At 32.5% G+C, this 12160-nt stretch overlaps 1 protein-coding gene across 1 annotated transcript; it reads right to left on the bottom strand.

Moving 5' to 3' along the window:
- Positions 1–8840: 8840 nt before the first annotated feature.
- On the bottom strand, positions 8841–11704 carry LOC116010834 (receptor-like protein EIX1). Its single transcript, XM_031250335.1, has 3 exons — positions 11177–11704; positions 9391–10361; positions 8841–8844 (listed from the first exon to the last, which is right to left on the bottom strand). Exons 1-3 carry the CDS (start codon positions 11702–11704, stop codon positions 8841–8843), a joined length of 1503 nt encoding a protein of 500 aa, XP_031106195.1.
- Between the last annotated feature and the right edge of the window lie 456 nt (positions 11705–12160).

Below are 12160 nucleotides of genomic sequence, written 5' to 3'. Positions count from 1 at the left end.
AAAAATCGACTAAAAATGAATCTGATGTTACTAATTGATTGAATATATAAAAGGAAATGAATATTAATAATTGACTGTAAATAAAACAAATATCCATAATTAACTAAAATGAAAAAGGAAATGGTCATATCATTGCAATTTAATTAAAAAGGAAAACATTCTACATCATAAATAATAAAGGCATATTATAAACAATATTAAAGATAAATTAAAAAAGGAACGGAAATTAAAAATGAAACGGAAATATTTTAATAATAATATTCTACATCATCAATTAAAAATGGAACGAAAATTAGGTAAATATTACTACGTAATTCTTTTCATTTTTCCTAGATAAGGTTGCCTGATATTAATTTACACATAACAATCGGCACTAATAATTAAAAAAAAATTAAAAAAATAGAAGAACTGCCGGAGACGTCTGTTTTTTTTTTAAATTTTATTATTATTATTATTATTTAATTATTTTAATTCAAATTATTTAAAAAGTTTATTTTAAAATTATTAACCACCATGTCATCACAATTGTAGGTAAACAGGTCAATTTGGATTTTTTTTTTTGAAAACATGTCAATTTGTACTTAATTGCATGAGTTTATATAGTTCAGGAATCCAATTGCATTCTTTTTGAGTTCGATGGCCTAATTGTAATTTTGTGTGTAGTTCAGTGGTTTATTTGACCATTATTCCGAGAAAAATGATATTACTAATTGATTTAAAATATAAAAAGATCGTAATCTATATTCTATACTATATATAAAAGTAAAATCCTCCTATTTCATTCCCCTCCTAAACTTTTGTAGTCAATTAATGAAATATTTTATTGGTTAAATAATTAATAAAGCTTATTTGTTAAGAAAATGTAAAATAGAAATTAACTAATATCTATAAATTGATAATATGTATACTCACGTATCAACACTATTAATAAAAGTAAAATCATTTATCGGGAAAAGAAAAGGATATTACTAATTGACTGAAAATTATTTAAAAACTTTAATAGTTAATTATACTTTCCTTTTGAAAACTCCAAGTTATTTAAACTTTTAAAAAATTAATTGAACATGGTTGTTAGATTTTTATAATAATCAAAATTAATTCATTCAAATATGGAGGAGAAAGATAAAACTAAATGCAATATGGGGAAAATGAATATACTTAAAGTATAAAAGTATAATTACACATATATTAGTGTAATTGACTAATAATAATTGCCTAATAATTATTATGATAATTAAGTTAAGCATTGATCGTTGAATTTATTTTTATAATAATTACAATTAATTTATTTCTCATTTTCTCATATTTATTTTAGTAATAATATAATTATATAAGTCATAATATAATTATATAAGTCATATTACTTATAGATCTTTTTAAGATAACTTTAGACAAACAAGTCATATATTATTCAATTAATTGAGTAATATTTTTGTACTAATCTTATAATCAAATAAATGTACACGTTCAATATTAAAATTTTTTATAATTTCATCTTTATTTTTATTATCTCAATATATAATAAAAAAAAATTTATCCACGCCCGGGTAATTGAACAATTATTTGTTCTAATTCAAAGGAAAACATCAGAAAACATAATCGATCCAATCAATTTCATCAATTGCGCTATATAATATTCGATGTTATAATATATATAACTGTATATTGATCCAAATATTCTTTAAATATTATAACAAATCCATTCCGTGCAATGCACGGGCGAAAATACTAGTATGAATAATTAGGAAAGAGTAACGCTAATCCCTTTACTAAAATCACTAACATAGCGGCATGCATTACTATATGAGTTATTTTTTGTAACTTTGTAATTATTTAAGAATAAATATCAATTTTGATTCCATAAATATTAGCAAAATAACAATTTTAATTCACTTATTATTAGTATTGTTGTTATTACTACCACCACTACTACTCAAGTCTTTTATGCAAGTCAATTTTCAGAAACACCAAAGTCATTACACATTAATGTACAATTTCTTGCCCAATATTCAGTGTGCATTAGTTCCACCTTAGCTCGAACAATTTCTTAGCAAACATATATTGCTAAGAAAACATTTCTTGACAAGTTGAATTGGCTGCAATATCTTTCCGGAAAACTTTGAAAATAATACTCTTATGTTTGTTTTTATCAAAAATACAAGTTGATGCAAGTATCCAATTATGAATTAGAGTTCACAATACAACAATCGAGATAAATTTAACACATTCTTAATTATTACTTGGCTCCCAAATTTTTTGAAACTCTTTAGATATATATATATATATATATATATGTTAGGAATATATTGTAATTGTTTTGATGAACCAAAAATGTAATATTAGACCCCCCAATTTTATTTTGAGTCTAGTATAGGATTACGCCAAGTACAAGCCTAGTCGATTAAGTGAAATTTACAATAGTATAAATTTTTAATTTATACTTGTAAGTCATTCACTTCCACTTTACAGATTGAGAAGAATTTGGAAGATTGATCAAGACTCGAAGACATCCCGGAACGAGACAACATGGTCCGAATTGCAAGAATTAATTCTTTGGAAGAATTAATTAATTCGAAGATGAGGATGTTGCAATTAAAAGTCAAAATTGATGTCAACCTCAAATGGGTTATCTCACAAATATTTTAGAGGCTAACTCATGCAAGGGAAATATTTTTGGAGATGAGGATGACCTCTTGGAGCAAGATAGCGTGGCCAACTAAGGGTAAGTTGACCGTGTGGAAAAATCAAGTAGAGGATGACTTGCCTTGATTTATTTGGTGATGAGGATGACTTGCAAAGATTAAATTAAAAAGGGGAAGGAAGATCTTACCTTTTTGGTGATGAGGATGACTAGCAATGTTTTAAAGAAGATAATGACTTAGCCTTTGAGAAATTAAAATGAGGATGAGGATGACTTGCTATGAGGCTGACCGTGTGCATTCTTGAAGGAGAAAAATGTGATCTTATTTTTGGAGTTAAAAATGAGGATGAGGATGACCTACACCTCATTTGTTATAAATAAAGGTCAACATATTATGCCATGCAAGAGGATGACTCACGTGACATCCAAACTATAGGGGAAGAATTAAAATCATTTTTGAGGCTAAGTATGGCGTGATCAAGGATAAAAATAGGATGCCCTATTTTTATTTATTCCGAAGGAGTCCAACACTGCCAACAACATTTCTGAAAAGGGAAAATATTATTTTTCCTAAATATGACATGAGGATGACTCCAAAAGGTGAATTCAAATATTCTTGCTACATGGAGCTGAAGATCATTATGAGAAAAGTCAGTGTATTTTTCGGTGGCATTAATTATGCTCAAGCAAGAGTCACCAAACAGATATATCTCAAAGCAACCTAACTTATGGATTATGAACAAAGTCAAGTGTTCACGCTACCAAAGTCAAGGATGGATGGCTACAGGTTACAAGGAAAATTATGTCAGTGATTGCAGAAGAACGTTGGAGGATTATCAGAAGCAAATATTCAAATTCATCTGACAGAGCCATCAAAGTTGACGAAGACCATCTGAAGGCATTTAATGCTCTGAAGAATCATAATGGGCAAATAGCTAATTTAGCTATATAAACCCAAGAAGACTTGATGACAAAAAAGGACGAGAAAAAGGGAACAAAAGGTGATGAGATATTAGCACTGAATACACAACAAGTGATATTAGATTAAGAAAGTGCTAAGTATTGAGCTAAAAACGAGAGAAATCAAGTCTTTAGAAAGAAATACTCTTTATTTCTTGAAAGAAATTGTAGGAGTGTAGCTTTGTGCAAGACACTTGGGGAAACTAAGTGTAGCTGGGTGCAAAACATTTGGTTGAACAGCTTTGTGCGAATTACTCGGAGGAGTGCAGCTTTGTGCAGAACACTCGTGGAGACTAAGCGTAGCTGGGTGCAAAACACTTAGTTGAAGGGCGTAGCTGGGTGCAAGACGTTCGGGTTTGAGTGTTGCTGTAGGCAAAGAGCATTCGGAGTAGCAGAGTGCTAGAAGAACACTGATTCACTATTGTATCTGGGTGATTGAAGATAGTGGAATCTCTCCTTGGAGGAAGGAGAAAGTGGAGTAGGATGATTACATCACCTCCGAACCACTATAAATCCCTGTGTCATTTACTTTATCTGCTCACTTATCTGCTTACATATTTATCTATCTGAGTATCACATGCATTGCATATTTTGTAACATTTATTGCTAGAACTTTATTGGTACACGTGACACTACATTTGCATGCACAAGATTTATTTCCTACTCAACCTCATCCTCATCAAGCTTATTTGTTATTATGCTACGAACCCAACTATTCATTGCTTAAACTATTTGATCTGGGTTTGATAGTTCCCACGTCCGCATGCGAGCCAAACTTTACATACTCATTATTTGAGTTATTTCTGACGTTTCTAACGTGTTGCATATCGTGAAGCTCTTCACTTTTACGTAACTTTGTTTATAGCACTTTAGTGTACTATTATTTCCGCGGTGCAATTCAAGTTGAATTTATTCACTTGAATTCTCTCTGTTAAAGTGTTATAATATTTTTGAAAGTTAGAAAAGTCTATTCACCCCCCTATAGACTTTTCCCGACCCTATCGGGACCAACAATATATATATATATATATATATATATATATATCTTTTAAATTCATGATTAATTACATATGTATATATTGTACTCAAATTAAAATTAATGTAGGGTCTCCCAACAGTGGTGTTTTTTTTTTAATATAAATAAAGACTTATTTATTAATTAAAATATGATTTCACCAAGACTCAATTCATATATAAATATTTTAGAAACAATTAAACTTGGTTTTCATATTAATGAGTTAATTGATTAGATTTTACTTTATTAAATATTTTAGAAACAATTAAACTCGGTTTTCATATTAATGAGTTAATTGATTAGATTTTACTTTATTTTACGCATTTGGTTGGCAGGAAAGTTCAAACTTTCTTAAAAATTTAAAAAATGAAAAAGATTATTCCAACGTTTGGTGCAATCGTTGACTTAAAGAAAGTTCAGTAAATGGAAATTTAATTGTATGATATCAGTGAAAGTAAATTCCACCTAGGGAGGGAAGAATAGCATTCGTTTCCCTGGGTGATTGAAAATCTACCAAAATTATTTAATTACTCATTAATATTTTTTTGCCGCTAGGCTAAAATTCTTTTATAAAAATAAGAAATTTGTGTCCCACCATTAGGAAGGATAACAACATTGTTTATGAAAGAAATTTGTCTCCCACCATTATGGTTAGTTTTCTTCGTATCTAAGGGTCCGTTTGGAAAGCAGAAAATTGACTTCTGCAAAATGTTTTTTGGAAAATGAGTCATTTTCCGGGAAAATAGTTTCATTTCTCGTGTTTGGATGTATTATGGAAAACTGTCTATGTGTTTGATTCATTTTCTGGAAAATGGATAGAATTGTATAATTAAACATCGTAATTGTTTTATTTAAAATATGAAAAATTATAATAGTTGTTAAAATAATGGAATTTAATAAAAAATAGAATTTATAAAAAAATAAAAAATAAAAAATAAAAAAATAATAAAAACAATGTAGCAAAGGTTTCTGGCGGTTTTCCCACCTCCTTGGTCCATGGTCATGGGTAATATGACTTGGTTTTGGTCGAAAACTGTAATCCCTCGGTTTTTTCGACAAAGTTAAGGTTCGAAAATAGCGATATAAAATTTTTTTTAAGCTATGACATTTAAGAGAAAACCATTCGGGGCTTGAAATAACTTTTTCTCTTAAGGATTAAATTATCGATAAGCTACGAACTACGTATCGGTTACGAACCGAGAAAATTTTAAGGACGTAGATTCAATTCGAATTTTCTAAGAATTGGGATTATTAAGTATCATACGATTAAACCTGAAATTTTGATTAGCTCAAGAGAAATCTTAAATGGACTGTAAGGGATAAATTGTTACGGACTCTGAACCTAAATTTGGCGGATTACCGGAAAATTCCCAAAATTGGTGATTTGGGACGGGAATATTTTTACGATAATTTTGGTATTAGAATTTTCCCGAATTAAGTTATAATCCTCCGAACGTTCATCTGATTTAAGCATAAACTGGCCAATTAGATTAATATCTTCCTAAGGGATTCATGAGGTGATGACAAGTGGCAAAACCCAAATCTTAGTCTAGATTGAGCCATTTAATGTTGTGACATAAGGGGTATGGTGCATTAGTACTTGTGACTTCCATTCCAAGCCAAACATTTATGATCATCTCTCTCCTCTCTTCATCCCATTTTCGAAAACACACTAAGGTAGAAGAAGAAGAAAATTGTTCAAGTCTTTCACTTGTGATCTAGAACTTCCACTCATTTTCTCCACTCAAGTGACCAAGTCTAGGTAAGACTTTAAGCTTTGATGGTTCATTCATCTCTAGAACTTAAGTGTTAATGTTAATGCATGAAAATATGGTTGTTATGTTGACATCTTTAGGATTTTTGGGTGAAGAACTCCAAGGAAGGCATCATCAACTTTTAAGTTTTAAAAGTCTTCTACAAAGGTAAGGAATCCCTTAAGTTGGCTCAATCACTTGAATATAAACAATTGCTAGGAAATTACACGGTTAGGAATTTTTACGTGATAATTATGTGTTATGTTATGGATCTATAAATTGGCTTCAAAATCCTTACTTTGATTTTTGGTAAATTCTAATATACATGTTACAACTATTTTATGCATGTATAGGTTGTATTCATGCCCATATAAATTTATACTTGTGAAATTATTGAGTAAAAACCAAACTAGTTTCCAGCAGTGACTTTCGAAAATTGTTGGGAAAAATTGGTAAGGCATTTTGACTCCAAATTTTGTAGACATGTAGATCAACACGTTTAGAACCTACATATAAAATTTCATAATGATCGGAGTAGTGTAAGTATGGTTTTTGCTCATTTCTCCAAAACTGGTCCAATGAGAAGAATATTTCGGACCAAGGGCAAAAAGGTAATTTTCTGTGTTAATTCGTGGACCAATATGACCAAAACTTTTTATGGACATCAAGTACTATGAGTTAGGGTTCTACCATAAAAATTTCAAGTGAAAAAGAGTTCGGGAACTATTTTTACCGGCCCGATCTTTCGAGTGTCGCCAGCAGAAACCTCCGACAGCGAGGCTGGACGCCTCGCGGACGCGCGCGTCCGCTGCGCGTCCGTAGGCGCCCAGCCTTCGGCACAGCCCGCTGGTGCGGCCAGTCGCGAGTCCGCGCGACGCGGACTCGTTTTCGACTTGTTCTTGACCCGGTTTTTCCCCGATGTTTTTAACCTTGAGTGTTGTGACGTTTTGAAAGCCTACGGGCATCCGGGTGAATGTTTTGAAGGCAAAATATTATATTTGTATATTTTACGAATTTGGGAAATAATTGTGCTTTGGAAATTATTATGACTCCTATGCTTGGATTTTCTGTGATGTGACTAATACTAACCTAAGTATGCGGGTCGGGAGGATATACTTGAGTGAGTTTTGGCTATGGAGTCGTGTGACTTAAACGTGGGTGATGTGTTCCCCACGTGTTAATTAAAGACGGGTGATGTGTTTCCCGTGTACGAATCAAAGATGGGTGATGTGTTCCCCACGTGATAATTAAGGATGGGTGATGTGTTCCCCATGTACGAGTCAAAGGTGGGTGATGTGTTCCCCACGTGTTACTTAAAGATGGGTGATGTGTTCCCCAGGTACGAATTAAAGGTGGGTGATGTGTTCCCCACGGGTGAAATTAAGTTGGGAGCTGTGTACTTCACTGGCAAGGTGTGAGAGCTAACCGTAAGATGTCCTAACATTAGAGGTGGGAGTTGTGTACCCCACGGGTGAATTAATGAACGTGTTATATGTTTGAATTACCGAGGATAAGTGAAACTGCTTGTTGTTAGAATGTTTGCAGGTCGATTGCGATTGATGGGTAATGTTATCTTGCCTTGCTATTACTGAAACCTATTTTTGAAACCTTTGTTTATATTCGAGTGATCATGGATATCCTTACTTAGCCGTCGTGCTAACTACACTTCGTTGTGTCATTTATTAGATGCAGTCTAGCGTGGGCCCCTATGGCCGATGAGCTCTGAATAGGATGGGAGTCAAGGTTGAAGATTACTCTATCCTAGAATAGACACTCTGTAAGGATTATTTCCATATGTACATATCTGGATATTGATATGGTTATTTGAGGTTGTAAGTTTAGCCTTAGCGTTTAGGTATAGGAAAGATACCTAAGCGTGGCGGTAACACCCAGTTTTCTGCTAGTTAGACGCTTCCGCAATGTATTATATTTTAAGGATTTTGTAATAAATCTAAGATGTGAAAATTGGGGTGTTACAAAAACATACGAAACAACTATTATGGCGATTCCGGAAAATGACTTACGGAAATTTTCCCGTAAGTCATTTTCCGGAAAAATGAAATGATTTTCCTTGGTCAACGGAAATGAAATGATTTTTCCGTTGACCACATTTTCTGGACGTTGCCAAACACAGAAAACTCGGAAAACATTTTCCGGAAACCATTTTACGGGTTACCAAACACACCCTAAAGTAGAAAGTAAAGTGTAACAATGAAAACAGAGCATGACATTGAATATGATCTGATCATAAATGACATATATAAAGTTGAAGATGAACTATCAATTACAAATTCTATCAAATTAAAATCAACAAGTCTACAACACACTACAACAAATAGCAGCTTCTCTGATCTTTGGCCTTTCTGGGCATCTCAGAAGTTTGAAGCAGCCACACCACAACATAAGCAAATTAAAATAACGACCACAGCTAAAACATAACAACAAATACGATAAACACCCAACTGCTGACTTACCTGCAAAATATGTTATAAAATAAGAGTCGTCATCATTAATATAAACGCCACATTTTCGAATAATACAACTTTCTCCATGAAAAAAAGCACAATGGAATCTATTTATTTGGTGTATATTGTAGCAGAGTTACCTTAATCAATTGGTATCACACAAAACTTTATTGAATTTGTATTATTGACTAAAGCAATCTTTTTTATTTATTTAGTTATTGCCTATACTAATTTGGGTTTGAGAGTAGAAGAATTTTTAAGCTCAACATCAATAGTATATGTAATCATTAAATTCATATTGACTAAAAATATATACTCCCTCCGTCCTATTTTATGTGTCTGGTTCGAATAACGAGGCTCGGCTGAAGTTATTTTTAATTCAAATTTTTATAATATTAAGTTTAGTATTAATATATAAAATTTATATATTTAAAAACTACACTAAAAGTACTATACACAAAAACTCAAATTTAAAAATAAGTAAAAAGAAATAAAGAAAACAAACAAAGACAGATAAAATGGGACAGAAGGAGTAGCATTTGAGAGAAGATTAACCTGTTCCGTTTAACTGAAATGCCATTTAACACTTTGTTGAAAGTGATCTCCAGACATTTGAAATATGCATAGCGCCAAGATGTCTTGAACAATAGAGTACAAAATACTCCAATGAATCCAACAAAGAAACCAGGTCCCAAACCAGTGTAGAACCACATCAAAAACTCATGATCATCATTGGTTATTAATTTGGTTTCTGTAGGTTGATTAACAAATGAAGGTTTCTCATCACCAGGACAACTCTTCAAAAGCGGGACACCACAAAGTCCTTTGTTCACAATGTAAATGGATGGATCATCGAGGGTCTGGAGTTGATGCCCCGCTGGTATTCTTCCATATAACTTGTTAAATGATAGATTCAGATAGCTCAAAAAGTTCAAAGATGATAAGCTTTGAAGAATGGGACCGGAGAGTGCATTCCTTGACAAATCAAGAGATTCAATTTTGCTCAGACTGCCAATTGTTTGAGGGATAGTCCCACTCAAATAATTTCCAGAAAGATTTAGATTATTCAATGCACGCAAACTCATCACTTCTAATGGGATCTCTCCAGTGATATGATTCCCCGAAAGGTCAATGGAATTAAGAAATCTAATGTTTCTAGTATACTCCAATTTCAATCCTTTTATATCTTCATGAATGTTTTCCTCATAAAAAGATGAGTTGAAGATACTAGAGCCATCTACTGAGTCACTAACCATTGCAGTGAAGTTGTTGAAACACCGAGGGATAGGCCCAGATATATTGTTATTTGCCAAGTTCAACAACTGAAGAGCTTTCAGAAAACACAATTGAAATGGAATATCGCCAAAGAATTTATTTTTCTTAAAATTAAGAAACTTCAAACTTAAGAGGTTTTCTTCGATCCAAGGGGGAATAACATCCATTAATCCATTTTCACTTAAATCTAAGGTGACCAAACTTCCTAAATTTTGCAAGCTTGAAGGGAATCCCCCTTCAAATTTGTTGTTCTGCAAGTGCAGAGAGAAGAGGTTACTGAGAGATCCCAATGAACTTGGAATGTGACCAAATAAATGGTTATTCCCCAAATCTAAAAATTCCAACTCTTGTAGTTTTCCAAAGCACGAAGGTATTTCTCCAGACAACTTATTTGAAGAAATATCAACGATCTTTTAAATCGCATAACCACTTTGACATCTCACCACTCAAATGATTGTCTGAAAGATAGATCCTCCCTAGACTACCTTGCTTTGATTCATTCATGTGACCTTCAACACTCATGGGAGTTCTCCTCTAATATCATTTTTAGAGAGATCTATAGTACTGGAAGTCCAGAATAAATTTCCAAACCAATCAGGGATATCATCTAAGATGCTTGAATTGGACATGGATAGGGAATAAGCTTTTGTTTGGGTACGAAGCTATTGTGGAAAGTGAGGGCCAACTTTGACTGAATCCATTACAATCGCTTCCAATTGAAAAGGAGGAACCCAATTGGAGCTTACATTAAGAAATAATGAATTTTCAGATATTCCTAATACTCTGAGATTGGTAAGTTTTGAAAAATGTGATTCAGAGAGAATGCCCTGGAAGGAATTATTGGTTATATATAAAGTGTCAAGGTTTGAAAGTTGTCCAAGACTTGTGGGTTGGTAATGTTAAGGTTACAGGAATGCAAGTTTAAAGAAGAGAGAGATACAAGTTTATTGATTGTGCCAAATAAATTTTCACTTCATTGAATGAAAACTGTCGACATGTCAAGGCTTTTTAGTGAAGAAAGGTTGGCCAACCAATCCAAGTTATTCGTAACTAACTCATTATTTACAGCCCACCAATGAATGTCACGTGGTGCCCTTCCAAGGTCGAGATACTCTAGCCTGGAAAGATTCCCAAGATGCAAGGGAATATTTCCCACAAAACCAGAGCTTGACAAGTTAAGATACCTCAAGTTTTTGAAAGATCCCAAGAATTCAGGAATTTGGATCTCAGAGAAAATGTTCAAGCTTAAATCAAGGTAATTCAAATATGTCAAGTTGATTAGAGAATGACTAATCTCACCTCTCAAGCAGTTGTCGCAATAGTTTGGGAAATTACCTTTGGAATCATCATCTTCATCATATGTAACTGGGTTATGTAAGTCAAGCTTCCAAACATGACCAGTTACGGAGCCACAAAAAACTCCTTCCCATGCACAACAATCAAGACCGGTCCATGAAGAGAGACGGTTTGATGTATCGATTAGGCTGTTCTTGAACCTGAGAAGAGCAACTCGTTCCACTTCAATGCAGCTAGCATTATATGAGTAACAATACTCAAATTTGCAAATGAATAGAAGAAAAACAAGCAGCAGCATAATATTACAAGTATTATGTTTCATGGTGGGCTGAATGTGAATATAATAATCTTTGACAAGTGTTTAGAGTTTTGTTTATGGGAGCAATATATATAGAAGGAGCCTATGTTAGGCTTCACACTTCTTATGCTAAATCCTACTTAAACATAATATTTTGTATTATTATTATTATGTAAAAACAATTTATTAATACACACATATTATTATAGTAATTATATACATATAAATTTACCTATAATAATATATCTTGTACTACACATGCATTCAAATTATAGATATCTTTTTCAAACATTTATCATTTATGAGTTAATTCCTTAACATCTAGTTTTACTTAAAACATCCCATCTTTTGTGGTCACGAGAATCAACAATTAGCTGTTACAATATTTTAGAATTAATTTTATTAATAATGATGACTAGGTTAAACTAATTCTAACCAACAAACTAAGATAAACAT

This window comes from Ipomoea triloba, chromosome 1 (genome assembly GCF_003576645.1).
Source record: "Ipomoea triloba cultivar NCNSP0323 chromosome 1, ASM357664v1".
NCBI classification, from domain to species: domain Eukaryota; kingdom Viridiplantae; phylum Streptophyta; class Magnoliopsida; order Solanales; family Convolvulaceae; genus Ipomoea; species Ipomoea triloba.
The sequence above is the reverse complement of the archived record's forward strand: the minus strand, read 5'-3'. Positions and strand labels throughout refer to the sequence as shown.